At 39.0% G+C, this 16598-nt stretch overlaps 1 protein-coding gene across 3 annotated transcripts in view; it reads left to right on the top strand.

Annotated features, from left to right (window-relative positions):
• The window catches only part of CERKL (ceramide kinase like), a 98029-nt gene that overhangs the window by 29081 nt on the left and 52350 nt on the right, over positions 1-16598 (top strand). For all 3 annotated transcript variants that reach the window (XR_006284723.1, XM_037912637.2, XM_043524864.1), the window contains exon 2: positions 15404-15643. Coding sequence is in view for 2 of the 3 variants with exons in the window: in XM_037912637.2 (XP_037768565.1) it covers positions 15404-15643 (240 nt within the window). In the remaining variant the exon portion in view is untranslated. The remainder of the gene's footprint in view (positions 1-15403; positions 15644-16598) is intronic.

Here is a 16598-nt window from a genome sequence, read left to right as displayed (position 1 = left end):
ATGTCTAAAGATGTTTTGATGTTTCACTAATGTCTCAGATTATTGAAGTAAATATGTCATTATTTAGCAGATGTGGAAATACGTATGTGTATAATATGTTAAATCTCTCAATGGGACATAAGCACATACTGAACTTCAAGCATGTTCTTAAATGCTTTCATGATTAGGGATGCTTTCTTGCGTTGGGACATAAGTGAATTGCCTGATGCCACTCAGTAAAACAGTGGCAGAACTGTGAAGAGCTCAGAATCTTCAGTGCCAGTCTTCTGTTTTGAATGTTAGACCAAACAATCAAACTAACAATAAAATCATGTGTTATGTACATTGTCCTATCATTGAAGATTGTATCCTATTTGAATTATTCAGCATTACTTTATTTTTCATTTAATATTCTTTTATGTATTAATTATAATCAGTTTTAACAACTAAGCAAAAAGACTTCTTGTGGTGGGATGTTACCATGCCAGAGTTTTCTTTCTGTGACTTTTGTAATTTTTCATTTAAGTTATTTTAAAGGGCTTAAAGGGAAACATAGACTTTTATTTCTACCTTGGAAGACTTCACATCTGTCTTCTCAGAATATTGTACATTGTTACTTATAGTACAACTTAAGTCCTGTTTGATTTTATTTTCTTTTAAGAAAATAAAAAGGATTTTCATAAATGTGAGTAAAGTGCTAATAATAGTCGTAGTGAATTCCTTGCTCCTGATCTGGCCCTTTCATGTTGCGTAAAAGGGCTGAAGTGATGTAAAGGGGCTCTAAAAACCTTGGATCCAGACATGGGAGGATTCCCAGGAACTGTGGAAGACAGACATAAGGCTGCTTTCCGAGGACCCCTTTGTAAGTCCTGCAGTAGGGGGTGCTGGAACTTGTAGAGCAGCCCAGAGGAGGCTGCCGTAACTTAGGCTGTTGGGCTGCCTACGTCATGTCAGGAGCGCCAAAGCAGACCAAGATCAGGAGGGCACAAAGATGTCTAGATCCCCTCCCCCAGGGCTGTGAGTTCTGTGCTGGGAAAAAGTGAGAATTCAGAAATTGCCAAGATAAGTTTGTTATGGAATTTTATGTGTAGTGCAACAAATTTAATATCTAATGACCTGAATGGCAGATATTAATAGAAACCACATTTTAAAAATGGTAAATATTTTAAAATCTGTTCTGAAGCAGAACATTTAACAGGCCCAGAACTATACTTGCATTGTTGTAAATTATTCATTTAATACCCAATTCTGCTGCTTTATGTGCCAGTTCTGTTTTATGTTTTAAATATACACCTATTGTACTGCATGTACAAAATTTGGCAACATATTGTAAGCCATAGAAATAATGTTAGGGGAGAAATGAATATTTTAATTTAGAACTATATTTTCTTTGCTAGTTCTAATTGTATTATTTTCATAATTTCTATAGAGCTCATCACTGTGTCTGAGTGCCTCACATTCATTAATGAATTAAACTTCACAGCGTGTTTGTGAGGTAAAGAAAAAATTAACTCAATTTTACATAGAGAGAAACTGAGGCAGAGAGTGGTTAAGTAACTTGCCTAAAATCACACAAGGAATTTATAGCAGAGGAAGGAATAGAACCCACATCTCAGGACTCCCAAATCCTATGCTTTAACTACAAGATTATTTTTCCTCTATATTTTCCCTTCTTTTGTGCTTGATATTTGTAAATTGAATTACAGAAAGAAATTCTGTAACAATGTAGCATTGCACTTTTTATACCATGTCAGGAGATAATGCACATATGGTTTAAGAACTGTTCAGTAAATGCTTTATTTTAATATTACTGTTAAAATATACATAGCAACAGCCTGCTAAATTCTTCGTCACAAATATTCTTAATTTTCAACAGGATTATTTTATTTTTTGTATATGTTTTGATCTTTTTGGCTCTAAAAACATAGTTTGTTTTTTTGAAAAACTAAGTTTAACCTTATTAACAAATCATTAAATTTTGGGTTTCTATTTACAATTAAATTGTATTCAAATTTATTAGTCCCTTACCCCACAGTTTTATCTCTGTGTGTGGTGTATTCAAACAGAATTTTGTATTAGGAGATTAGATCATCCTAAATAGCAAAAAATTGTAGGATAACCCCATTGCTTGAAAATCTAGTACAGTTTATGGAGGTTTATAAAATACATTGTTAAAAATTCATATATCAGGCTGGCTTATTTTTCCTGCTGTATTTGAAAAACTGGACGTGCAGAAACTGCGAGTACAATTAGCGTCAAGCAGCTAAATCAAGCTCTAATCCTGTTTATGCTCTACATCAGACAGATGTGCCAAGGTTGATTTCGACAAGCCCTTGGTTTATAGTAATATATATATATTTTTAAAAGCTCCATACGTTATTCTATTTTTGTTAGACCTTTTGCTAAATGTTAAGTGTTGTTAGTTTTTGCTACTAAATACTGTAACCTACTTTATGCTGGTCTCTTCTCTGCTATCATGGTGATGTGACAACCTGGCTGGAGAGATTCTTTATTCCTTGTAATTAAATTGACTTTTTTTTTTTTCCAGAAGATACAACAATAGGAAGTGGGTGCTGAATTAAATAAATAGCATGATATCTAATAGATGTATACTTAAATCCCTTGCAAGAGCAGATGGTACCCAGTATCTTTCTAAGTAATGTGAGAGGACAGTTAATGTTCTGAAACAGCTAGCAATAACAAACATGATACTAATGAACCAATAGTTCTTAAATGGAAGGAAAAACTGCAGGTCTAAACCAAGATTATATGTCTGTTTAACGTGAATTTGGTTTCTAGATCACATCTGAAATGTTTTTGTTTGATCGATAATGCAAATGAAGTTTTATAAGTTCCATGATCATAGTTGTATCTTATATATCTCTGTTTTTTCATTCTATGAAAAACATCATTCTTCTTACCAAACAACTGCAAATGTGAGGCTATTCAACCCACCTAGAAGATTTGTATGCTTAATTCCTATTAATTTTAGTGGGAAATAGGTATCCAAATCTGTTAGGTATCTTTGAAAATCTCAGCCTAAATATATTTCAAGTAGATTTTTAAAGTGTGGCCTAGAGTATGTCCTTTTCAATGTTTCTGCAGTTTAAATTTTGACTCTCCCAAGAAAATCTTTTTGGGGGCTCTAATCTGCATATAAAATGCATGTATTAGGCTTATTAGAGAGTACTGTATTTTCTTTATGAAAAAGAGAAGGTTGGTATTCATATGAGCAGCCCAGGAATTTGACACATGTAGAGCAGCGTTTCCCAAACTTGGGACGCCACTTGTTCAGGGAAAGCCCCTGGCGGGGCCGGCCTCTTTGTTTGGCTGAACCTGCGGATACAGCAGGTAATCGTGGCTCCCACTGGCCGCGGTTCACTGTGCTCGGCCAATGGGAGGCACGATCGGCCGACCCTGCGGACGCAGCAGGTAAACAAACTGGCAGGGCCCACCAGGGGCTTTCCCTGAACAAGTGGCGTCCCAAGTTTGGTAGACATTGATCTAGAGTAAGTGGAGGGTAAATAGGACTAATTTAAAACTGACAATGTCAGGTTTAAAATATTACTGTTAAAGAAATGTTCTTACCTACATTATAAATTTCTTGCATTTTGAAAATTAAGGATTTTTAAAATCAAATTTGCATTTCATTATTTTTTGGGTTTTTTTTTTTAACCTTTTTGCAATTTACTCTTCTTATGCAATGGAAATATTCATTTTCACTTTTGTTTGCAGTCTGAATTTCAGATTCTCATGCACGGCCAAACAGCAGCTTACAGAGCCCCCCACAGCCCCTCCATTCTCTGCCTACCAGACTTGGAGGAGAGCTCAGAGCGTTTGCCCTGCAGTGGGGTGGTGGGGCTAGGGGCTTCTGTTAGAGATGACTGGTGCCTGCTGGGAGTGGGGGAACAATTTAAAGGTTCGGCCCACCAACAGCTTGAGTCATGCCCCCCAGACACGCTCCCTTTACCCTCAGCAGCCCCTCCCTGCAGCTCCCAGGAGTTAGCTCTTCCTGGAGATGCAGCGACAAACAGCTGGGAGCAGCAGGGAGGGGACGCTGCTTCAGCTCCACAGGAAGAGGCAGCAGCAAAAGCAGTGGCTCTCACTGCAGCTCCCACCTGTTTTCTGCTGCCTCTCCCCATGGCCACAGATCCCAGCTTGACCCACGTCGTCCTCCTCCCCTGAGAGCACTGTGTCCCCACTCTTCTGCCTACCTCCAAGCGCTTCCCACCTGGCTGCCGCCAAACAGCTGTTTGGCAGTGTTAGCATGCTCTGGGAGGGAGGGGGAGGAGCAGGAGCATGGTGCACTTGGGGGAGGAGGCGGGGAAGAAGCGGGGCCCGGGCGGGGATTTGGGGAAGGAGTTGGAATAGGGGCAGGGAGGGGGTGGAGTTGGGACCGGGACTTTGGGGAAGAGGGTGGGCAGAGGCGGGGCCTCATGGAAGGGGTGGAGTGGAAGGGGCTGGGGGCAGACATGGGGTCAAGCACCCATGGGAAAGAGGGGAAGTCGGCACCTATGGCAGGGCCAGCACACCCTGGCAAAAATCTGGTGGGGCATGTGACCTCATGTACCTCCCCCTCAAGGTGTTGCTTCTGGCTTCTGCCCAGTGGAAGAGAGGTCTCAGGGCTTCAGTTCCACAGGGCATGCCTGCTGGGGCTCAGAACTTCAGCAGGAGCCCTGGCAGGCACTTCTGACAGGGATGAAGCCCATAGCCCCGGCAAGCATGTCCCGGCTCTCGAACTTGTAAAGATTGTCGCATACGGCTCGGAGGGTAGGTAAGTTTGACCATCCCTGTGCTATTACAATGTAGCAATATTTGTGTTACTTGCAGCATAGGGGAATAGTTTAAACAAACCATTTGCGTTAGAAATTATTTCTTTAAAGAGAATAAATAATGAACACATTCCTATTCCACTGGGTGTTAAACACATTGTTAGTAAACACATATGTGGTAGACATAGTATATAACATATTAATAAGTATTAGCTGTATGATATATGTATGGATGATATTAATATATTTTTGGATGTTGGTAAGTTATGTTAACTGAAAGTATTGTGGACTTCCCACAGTTCTGTTCGCCCATGTCAAGCATTCTACAACACTTTGCAAAGCTGAATTCAACTTTGGCATTCGAAAATTAGGAAACTTGTCAAAGCAAAGATGCATGTTTACTTTGTACCAAGTACAGTTAGGAAGTATTTTCATTGCTAATCAGTACCTTAAAATGTACTATTCAAAACAAGTTATGGGAAAGTACAGGGAAAGAACCAAGAACAAAGGTGGTACAAAATAGTGAGCTAAACTTAAGAGTTTTGTAACTTGTAAAATCATATGATAAATACTGCTTGCTGAAATGCATATCTTTGAAGCACTCCTTCTATACAGGGAGCAGGCTGCAAGAATTAGCTTCCAGAAGGAGGGTATTTATGTCTCTCTTTCATGCTATATTGCTTTGTCGTTAGAGAATAAATTTGGCCAAGTTTGGTTATTTGGTCTCTTGAACATTTTAAAGAATTGGCTACGCCTTTTAGTCAATACACACCAATTATTGCTAAGGCTGCAGAACAGTTTACTTTATATAACTGTTAACAGTCTTTAATTACACGATCACATGCTATTTTTTCCTGCATCATTCTGTTCAAAGAATGGACGGTGCTCAATTAGTGATCAGCTCTTCAGTATTTTGTTTTCTCCTCCTTCAGTGGGTGGGCCCAGGCCTTATTTAGTGTGTACTATTCAAACCCTGCCCTGAGGACAGGATTACTACTTTCTTCTTGGACTTTTCTATAGCGTGCATCATAATAGTATCTGAGTGTTTCATAAATATTAATGAATTTATTTTCACAACACCTCTGTGAGATGAGGGCGTATTTTTATTCCTATTTTACAAATGGGTAACTGAGGCACATAGAGATTAAGGTAAAAAGTTTGACAACCTGGGAAATGTATTTTTTTAATAAATATTTTTCATACCTGTGTGTGTCATGGATTACTTGCTCTGGGGTAGATCAGAAGGAGATGTTAAAGGAATGAAGCAGAAAAAGCAAAATAATGGCAAAGATAAGGTACTATCATGAGAATCCCAAGGTTTCATAAGGGGACGTTGTGGGAAACTATTAATTGGGGATTGTTTCTGCTTGGCTCCTTTCTGACTGGCAAAGTTTACTTTTCTGAGGTAGAACCTGAGATCAAAATTAATACTAAAACCTTATAGGGTATGTCTCTACACTGCAGCTGGAAGCGAGCCTCCCAGTCTGGGTAGACACACAAACTAGTGCACTGGACATAGCAGTGTGAACATTGCAGCGTGGGCTGGAGCATAGGCTCTCAGGCCCAGATCCTTTGGGCTTGAGAGTCCAAGCTGCAGCCCAAGCCACCATGTCCATACTTCTATTTTTAGTGTGCTAACTCAAGCTCTGCTACCTGAGTCTGTCTACCTGTGCTGTGAGGCTTGCTACCAGCTGCTGTGTAGACATACCCACAGATACCTGCCTGCAGAAAGGAAGGGGGAAGTTGTCTGTTGTTGCAGGCTGACACAGACTGGCAGAGTTAGTCTGCAGCAAGCAGACTGTACCTTGGTCCTGAAGGAAACAGGAGACACCAAAGTTAAGCCATTTCTAGCTCGGTGATTGAGGGGAATGTCAAGTGTAGGTAAGACAATATGCTTATAGGTCGTCTTCTTACTTTAAGTCCATTTTTCTGATAACTCTGTACCTTTTGGCAAATAAATCACATTTTGTTGTGGAAGATGCTGCTTCTGTATCACTGCAAGGTGTTACAATCCACAGGTTTCTGAAGGGAAACTTGCAGGTGCCAAGCCTATTGGGCTTGCTAAGTATCACAGTTGGCAACCAGAGGGATGTAACCTGGAGATGTGGTTGGATAGTGAGGTCCCACCCCAGAGAGCAGTGGCGGCAACGTCCTGCCACTTGATAGGGGTATGTACTTTGGGGACTAGAAAAGGATTTTGGAAGGGGCACTTACTTAGGGATGTGACAGAAAATATCCATTAACTTTAGGTGCCTGATTTGAGACAGCTAGGACCTTATACGACAAAGGACTTAGCATTATGTAACATGTTCAGATCATAGTTCCTATTGACTTCAATTGCAGCTGTGAGTGGTCAGCACTTGTGCAAATCAGACTCCAGGATCTCAACTTGGGAACCCAGAAAATGAGGAAGAGTTTGGTTTAGTGATTTGTCTAGCATCACATAGGAACTGTATAGCAGAGGTAGGAATACAATCCAGTTCTCCAGGGCAGCATTCAGCTACCTTAAGCATAAAATTAATAATTCTGTTCCTGCAGTCCTCTGCCTTATTCACTACGTGTCTTCCAACTGCTGTAACAAATGAGACAAGGGTATCACAGAAAGTAGCCTCACTAACTATTCAACTCATTCATCCTCCCAGTCTACTCCAGCTACGGTCTGTTCTGCATTCAGATCAGGTGGTGTCCTTCACCCTGCTGTGCTGTAGTCATGGGGAGCATAGGAAAAACAGTGATGCTACTCTCAATTTTGCAGTGTGCAGGAGTGTAGAGGAGCAATTGCAGGGAAAGTCCTGCTCAGTCCTTGCAGTCCTGGGCTAGAGTGTTCTCAGTGCAGATGGACTCTTCAGATTAATTTAGCTGTCAAACTTTTAACAAGTCTCTACTGAGCCTCTGTGAACTGTTGTTTTTTTTTTTTCCAAAGGCTTAAAACTTGGCCAAATCTGCGTGTTTTTGAACAAGAACAGGCTCAGCTGACACAGAGGCAAACTCCCTGGCAAATATCAAGTCCCTGTATCAAAGAGTGGAGATACTAGAGCTTCTCAGTGGGACAGTTGTATGAATTTGTTTTTAACCTGGAAAACCAACATATTTCCCCCTAATCTCATTCTCAGAAATGTATGAACTGTTTTAACTGGAACCTACAAAACAAACAAACAAAAACCAGTTTGAGGCAGGCACTTAATGTGGAAAATTTCAGTCTTAATTTAAATTTAACAAAGTTTTAAACACTCCAAACTGATCTTATAATGGGAAGGATAGGACAACCATAAGTATAGGCGGTGGTACCTGCTCTGCCTATAATAAAATCTGCATGGATATTGGTAATCAGCAGGCAAGGACACCCACCAACTTCTATGATGTAAGAGCTGTGGACAGGTCTTGCCCTTGCCTTTTTCTGCTAGTGTCACCTCCCCATCAGATTCATAAGTCTTGCAAGGTTCTTGTGCATCTATTCGATACCAGCAGAATACAGAACTTGGGGGTGTGAGAGATTTTGATCTCGGAATGTTTTTAACTCCCTTCTGAAATCTGGTGGTTATGCAGGGATCAGTCCACTATTCCTACCAATATTCTTAAAATTCAGCAGAGCCCTTTCTATGTATAGTATGCACAATGAGGTACTGGTATATTGCTTGGAAACTTATGAGATAACATTAATCTCCTGCTCATCCACACTCCTGCATAGTCATGTAAGGTGTGTTGGGGTTTGTGTGTGTGTGAGTGCTCAATCCCCTCTTCTGGAGACACATGGCTACTTTCTTCTGACAAGGGTGCAGAGGGCTCCTCTTTCTTCTCAGCTGTCTCTTCCTCCTCACAGTTTACCTCTGGGAACCCAGGAACATATTCCTCTTGCATTTCCATCCTTTTAAGGTTATATTCCCTTTCCACTTCCCTTTCTTGGGCTGTTGCTTTTCTGCTTCTGGCCTCTTCTCTTGACCTTCATGCTTTTGGTCTTCCAACTCTAGTGTTCTCTGGTTGGCCTCCTCGTGCTGTTCTTTTTTCCCCTTCTTTATAGGACTCTCTCTACTATTTCCAGCTTTCTGGTCTTCTATCTATTTCCAGCTTTTGGACCTCTGTCTTGGTCAAGTCAAGGTCCAGGGCTGCCTTGCTGGACGCTGTGTCAGGCTGGTTTTCTAAACCTACGCCTCCCTCAGTCTCGGGCTCTTTTGCTGGATCAGTCAGATCTCCTTGGAACTTATCACATTCCATGAGTAGAGATTTCATTCCTTCCACATCTTTCTCTGTAGCATTCAAGCCACGTTCTGTGCACAGTTTTCCCAGCTGCTTTCTGATATGTTTAGCATATGTCTCCTGCTTTTCTTTTGTTTTTATTTCCTTTACCCAAAATAAACAAATTGGAAACAGTTATTTTCTATCTTCTCACTTTTGCATCTGTGTCTGTATCATCTCTAGAGTATGACCCTTAGTTAACCAGCAAGTGGAGAGCCTGCCAACTATGCCACTGTGCTGCTTCCTGCGAGAACCCAGGGTTGTGAGGCACCTTGCTACCACCTGTCTCCCAAATAGGACTCCCAAATCCTATGCTTTAACTACAAGATTATTTTTCCTCTATATTTTCCCTTCTTTTGTGCTTGACATTTGTAAATTGAATTACAGAAAGAAATTCTGTAACAATGTAGCATTGCACTTTTTATACCATGTCAGGAGATAATGCACATATGGTTTAAGAACTGTTCAGTAAATGCTTTATTTTAATATTACTGTTAAAATATACATAGCAACAGCCTGCTAAATTCTTCATCACAAATATTCTTAATTTTCAACAGGATTATTTTATTTTTTGTATATGTTTTGATCTTTTTGGCTCTAAAAACATAGTTTGTTTTTTTGAAAAACTAAGTTTAACCTTATTAACAAATCATTAAATTTTGGGTTTCTATTTACAATTAAATTGTATTCAAATTTATTAGTCCCTTACCCCACAGTTTTATCTCTGTGTGTGGTGTATTCAAACAGAATTTTGTATTAGGAGATTAGATCATCCTAAATAGCAAAAAATTGTAGGATAACCCCATTGCTTGAAAATCTAGTACAGTTTAAGTAGGTGTATAAAATGCATTGTTAAAAATTCATATATCAGGCTGGCTTATTTTTCATGCTGTATTTGAAAAAGTGGACATGTGCAGAAACTGCGAGTACAATTAGCGTCAAGCAGCTAAATCGAGCTCTAATCCTGTTTACGCTCTACATCAGACAGATGTGCCAAGATTGATTTAGACAAGCCCTTGGCTTATAGTAATATATATATATATATATATATATTTTTAAAAGCTCCATACATTATTCTATTTTTGTTAGACCTTTTGCTAAATGTTAAGTGTTGTTAGTTTTTGCTACTAAATACTGTAACCTACTTTATGCTGGTCTCTTCTCTGCTATCATGGTGATGTGACAACCTGGCTGGAGAGATTATCTTTATTCCTTGTAATTAAATTGACTTTTTTTTTTTTCCAGAAGATACAACAATAGGAAGTGGGTGCTGAATTAAATAAATAGCATGATATCTAATAGATGTATACTTAAATCCCTTGCAAGAGCAGATGGTACCCAGTATCTTTCTAAGTAATGTGAGAGGACAGTTAATGTTCTGAAACAGCTAGCAATAACAAACATGATACTAATGAACCAATAGTTCTTAAATGGAAGGAAAAACTGCAGGTCTAAACCAAGATTATATGTCTGTTTAACGTGAATTTGGTTTCTAGATCACATCTGAAATGTTTTTGTTTGATCGATAATGCAAATGAAGTTTTATAAGTTCCATGATCATAGTTGTATCTTATATCTCTGTTTTTTCATTCTATGAAAAACATCATTCTTCTTACCAAACAACTGCAAATGTGAGGCTATTCAACCCACCTAGAAGATTTGTATGCCTAATTCCTATTAATTTTAGTGGGAAATAGGTATCCAAATCTGTTAGGTATCTTTGAAAATCTCAGCCTAAATATATTTCAAGTAGATTTTTAAAGTGTGGCCTAGAGTATGTCCTTTTCAATGTTTCTGCAGTTTAAATTTTGACTCTCCCAAGAAAATCTTTTTGGGGGCTCTAATCTGCATATAAAATGCATGTATTAGGCTTATTAGAGAGTACTGTATTTTCTTTATGAAAAAGAGAAGGTTGGTATTCATATGAGCAGCCCAGGAATTTGACACATGTAGAGCAGCGTTTCCCAAACTTGGGACGCCACTTGTTCAGGGAAAGCCCCTGGCGGGGCCGGCCTCTTTGTTTACCTGCTGCGTCCGCAGGGTCGGCCGATCGTGCCTCCCATTGGCTTTCTGATATGTTTAGCATATGTCTCCTGCTTTTCTTTTGTTTTTATTTCCTTTACCCAAAATAAACAAATTGGAAACAGTTATTTTCTATCTTCTCACTTTTGCATCTGTGTCTGTACCATCTCTAGAGTATGACCCTTAGTTAACCAGCAAGTGGAGAGCCTGCCAACTATGCCACTGTGCTGCTTCCTGCGAGTACCCAGGGTTGTGAGGCACCTTGCTACCACCTGTCATTAAAGAGAAGCCGCCTTTTCTGTGCCTGCTGTGGGTCAGTTCCATCAGCCATGGACAACACAATCTCAGCCTACTCAGGCTCTGGTCTTTCTGCAGATTAGGAATAGGCACGCTCCAACTCCCGAATCTTCAAAGTGTCCAAACCTGGTCCACTGGACACTTAGATAATTCACAAATTGCCTTCTCCCAAAGGAACAGTGCACACCAGTTTATCAGTTACACCTCAGATCATCACACAACACTTAGATATGTTTGTGGCACTCTACCCGTAAGCAACCCTGGAAACCCATATTCACCACTGTCATATAATTGATATGTTTCATACAAAGCATGCCATGTAAGATATATGAAAAGCCATGATCTGCTGAAATCCATTGTTCTGTCGAAATGTGTATAGCGTTAGTGTGTATCAAGTTGAGATTTTGCCGTATGGTTGTTACTGAAGTATGTTGTAAGTTTGCTAATGGCATTCAAAGAAAGCAAACCACTCACAGGAGGGTATGACAGAATGTACTCAATGGCCATTAACAAGCAGGGGAGTTGTAATCAAGGGATTTATAATTCCAGGACAGTTGTGCAAGCACCACACAATGGGGACTGCTTGACCCCATTGCATAAGACCACACCAGGGGGCCTGCTTAACCGAGAGAATCAGGGAAGCCTGTCAGGACATGTCGAGACAAGTGACTTCTAGGCACAGGGACTAAGGATGTAAAAGAGAGAACAGTGGCTGCATGTTTTGGCCTCACTTCCCTCCCCCCCCCCCATTAAACACCTGAAAACACGTCTGGAAGGGGGAAGGTGTCCCCAGGCTAGAGGAGAATTCTAGCTTTTGTTTTCAAGATCTATTAGCTGCCTGTGCTATCTATCCGGGTGAGACACTGCTTGATTCAAATCCTGTTAAGTTTATAGAACTTAGATTGTGCATTTATTTTTTTCTTTAGTAACCATTTCTACCCTTTATGCCTACCACTTATAATCACTTAAAGTCTATCTTTTTGTAGTTCATAAACTTGTTTTATGTTTTATCTAAAACAGTGTGTTTTGGTTGGAATGCTTGGGAAATCTGCTCAGGAACAAAAACTGGTGCATGTCCTCTCCACATTGAGGGAAGGGCGAACTGGGTTATAAACATATACTGCTCAGGCTTCTGACCAGGACAGGATGGTATAGCACTGGAGAGCGGAGTTGGGGGGGAATTGGCTGGAGCCTCGCTATTATTAGTTCATGAATGGCTGGGAGAAGCATTCATGTAACTCAGCTGGGTGTGTCCCTGCCTGTGGATGTCTGTATGCGTGCAGTACCTACCAGAGGTTTGCAACTTGTCACAACAGCATAGTGTAAGAGGGAGCCCAGGTTGGTAAGCCAGAGGGCCCAGTTCCAGGTTGCACCCTGGGAAAACCCATCATAATGTTTATAATGAAAACAAGCAAAAGTTTATTTAACGAAGAGGAAAAATTGAAACGATAGCAAGTAGAAGTATTGGAAACATGGTTACATATAAAATAAAAACATACACATTCTAGAACCTAGACTTTCTTATCTAGTTACTGTTATGTCTTATAGGGCAAAGTTAACCCCAAATCCTCCAACATATTACATCCAGGCTTGGCTGTGATCTTCCATTCATGAGAAGCATGCTTATCACCTTCTGGTGACCTACCTTAACTTGCATACCTCTGGTAGACAAATTCAGACTGGAAATAAGGTATAAATTTTTAACAGTGAGAGTAATTAACCAACAGAACAATTTGTCAAGGGTCATGCTGGATTCTCTGTCACTGACAATTTTAAAATCGATGTGAGATGTTTTTTCTATAAGATGTACTCTAGGATAGTTGAAAAACAACTGAACGTGAGCTCTCAGTGCAGTGTTGTAGCAAAAGGGCTAATGTGATCCTTGGATATATAAACAGGTTAGTAGAAGTAGGGAGGTGACTTATCTCTGTATATGGTCTTGGTGAGATCAGTGTTGGAATATTATGTACCGTTCTGGTGTTCAAATTTTAAAAAGGATGTTGATAAATTTGGATAGGTGCAGAAAAGAGCTACAAAAATTATTCGAAGGCTGAAGAAAATGCCTTGCAGTGAGACTTGAAGAGTTCTATCTGTTTAGCTTATTGAAAGATTGAGAAGAGACGAGATTACAGTGTAAAAGTTCCTTCATGGGGTGAAAATACTGGGTTCTAAAGGGCTTTGTAATGCAATGAAGAAAGGCATAACCACAATCAGTGGCTCGAAGCTGAAACCAGACAAACTTAAATTAGAAATTAGGTACAAATGTTTAACAGTGAGGTTGATTAACTACTGGATCAAATGACCAAGGGAAGGAGTGGATTCGCCATCTATTGATGTCTTCAAATCAAGACTGGAAAATATGCTTCAGCCAAACAAGCTATGCATCAGTCAGACATAAGTTATTGGGCTCAATATGATAACTAGGTGAAAATTAATGGCCTGTGATATGTAGGCAATCAGATTAGATGATATGATGGTCCCTTCTGGCATTAACTATAGGACTAACTCTAACTTGTTTGGATAGAAAGTTGTCTCCGTTGTGAGATACTTGATTATTCCTCCTTGTGGTTTTCTTTATCAATACAATCCTTGTAGTCAGCCAGAGATGAACTTAGATGTATTGCTAATGTTCACCATTCCATTAGGTGATCCAGAGCCGAGCAGAGTCAGAGAATCTGAGACAAATGTTTCCTCATAACATAAATTCTTCCCAAATTGTTTTTAGATTATCTGCTAAAAATAAGGCTTGCAATTCAGTGGATTGATGAACTTTTTGGTGCCATCCCATTAAACTGTGAGAACAATTGAGACAAGTTACTTTCCTTTTCAAAGTGGGGTATCTCTTCTGAAGTCCTTGCTCAAACTTTAAGGGTTATGTAAAAAAATAAAGGTTTCTTCTTCTGCAATCCTAGGAAAGTAAGATTTGAAACCTTCTCCAGAAAAAAAAATCCTTTTGCAATTTCTCCCCCTGTGCTTCAAGATTGCTAGTGGCAACTAACTATTCATTCAACAGAATCTTTTGTGGGGTTTGCTAAAGAGGAAGGCACAAAGTATTTCTTGGAGATTTAAAGAGCTTTCTGAAGTAAGGGCTTTCCCTTCCCCTCCCCCCCCCAGGAAGGGGGGAACATTTGAGTTGTGACTAAACAGAGGATACAGAAACTCTTTCCCTAGGGTATAGGATAATCTCTCGCATGTCATCGGAACCCAAACTCATTTTGGCTTTGAGGAATCTACTCTCTCTACTTTCTGATATGAGAGCAGGAGGGGATAGGCCTGCACATGCTTTAAATGGGTCAATGGTACTTCTCAAAGAGGTATTTCAAGGTGGCATCCTCAAGGTCAGTTTTCATAAACATGCATCCCAGTGACTGATCTGGCATCCAAAGATACATAAGAAATTTCTCTGTAGCCTTGATATAGTGCTCCCAATCCATTGCCAGTCTCCAGGGACTGTGGGTTTGGGTTGCCACTAGTATTTGAGGCTGTTTTGTTCCAAGTCAAACTTAACTGAAAATTTAAATAGAAGTTAATAATACCAGTGACCCAGTTCTAGTTTAGTTTATTTGGTGTGTTTCTGTGTGTGTGTGTGTGTGTGGTGGGGGGATGTTTGCTTTCTCTGATCTAATATTTTCTAGTATTCTCATCTAGTACCTTTCTCATTTCTGAAGATCATGCAGTTATACCAAATGAGAAGATAAAGCTGGCATAATGATGGCTGCTACTAAGACCATGCAGTGATTTAATGGACACAGAGAGCTTGTTTTATGAGACTGAATTAAGGGATAGAGAGATTTACAGAATGGAGGGATTTACAATTTTTGTATATACAACTTTCTCTAATTTCTAAATGTAAAAAAGGAGGCTCAAGACCTATAAAACAATGCTAACTTCTCACAGCAGGATATTAAACTTGAATACTAGAATATTGGGAAAAGAACACAACCAGTGATTTATGAAACTGATGCACAAGAAGTCAAAATTTTAAGATGTCGACCAAACAATTAAAATATAAAACATAGCATATATAAAATATAAGGTTTCTATCAGTGTGAGATATGGGTTAATTCATACTGTTAATATAGTTTTCTTTCTTTTAACAGGTCATTCCAATATGAACGTACCCTGTAAAGAGGAATCTGTTGAAATGAAAGATATATTTTCTGTAAAATTGAAACGTCGTCGTTTTGCAGGACAGAAGAAAGGCGGTGTGTTGTTAGGTATCACAGTTTTTGTATGCCTGAAAAAAGAAAATAAACTAAAGGACTCTGCCGTCAATTTTAATAATTTAAGTGAAGACCACTGCCATTCCTGGTTTAGATGTTTGAAGGAAATTTTGAACGGTAAGCACTTTTTCAAAGATAACTCATTTCTAACTTCATCACAGTTTTATTATGGGACTAGTTTTGTAATATGTAATGTATTCTATATGTAATGTTGAATGTGGGTTACTGTAGTCTTAGAACAGCTTATTGTTTTGAAAGTAAAAGGTAAATATTTCAGTATAAAGGACACAAAGATTACAGTTGTTGAAACCTTTTGCTCACTAAGGAAATTTATAAACTTGCTTATTGCAATTTAATGTAAAATTTAAGAGGAAGAATAGTAAAATATCTACATTTAGAAAGTAAACAGATTAATTGTGGAAATGTGCTGTAGTCATAATATTTCTACAGCAGTTTATGGTAAAGTATGAGAGCAATTTGATGAATTAATAAAGAATAGGGCTGTCAAGTGTTTAAAAAGAATTAATTGCAATTAATCACACGATTAATCATGCTGTTTAACAATAATAAAATACCATTTCTTTAAATATTTTTGGATGTTTTCTACATTTTTCAAATACATTGATTTCAGTTACAACAGAGAATACAAAGTGTACAGTGCTTACTTTACATTTATTCTTGATTACAAATATTTGCTGTTAAAAAAAAAAAAAAGTAAAAAGTATTTTTCAATTCACCTAATAAAGAAATAGCACTAAAGTACTTGTATCATGATAGATGAACTTACAAATGTAGAATTATGTACCAAAAATAAAACAATGTAAAACTTTAGAGCCTACAAGTCAGTCCTACTTCTTTTTCAGCCAATCGCTCGGACAAATAAGTTGGTTTACATTTGCGGGAAACAATGCTGCCTGCTTCTTGTTTACAATGTCACCTGAAAGTGAAAACAGTTGTCCGCATGGCATTGTTGTAGCCAGTCGCAAGATATTTATGTGCCAGATACCCTAAAGATTCATATGTCACTTCATTCTTCAACTGCCATTCCAGAGGACACGCGTCCATGCTGTGG

Source organism: Chelonia mydas, chromosome 11 (genome assembly GCF_015237465.2).
Source record: "Chelonia mydas isolate rCheMyd1 chromosome 11, rCheMyd1.pri.v2, whole genome shotgun sequence".
Classification (NCBI taxonomy): domain Eukaryota; kingdom Metazoa; phylum Chordata; order Testudines; family Cheloniidae; genus Chelonia; species Chelonia mydas.
The sequence above is the reverse complement of the archived record's forward strand: the minus strand, read 5'-3'. Positions and strand labels throughout refer to the sequence as shown.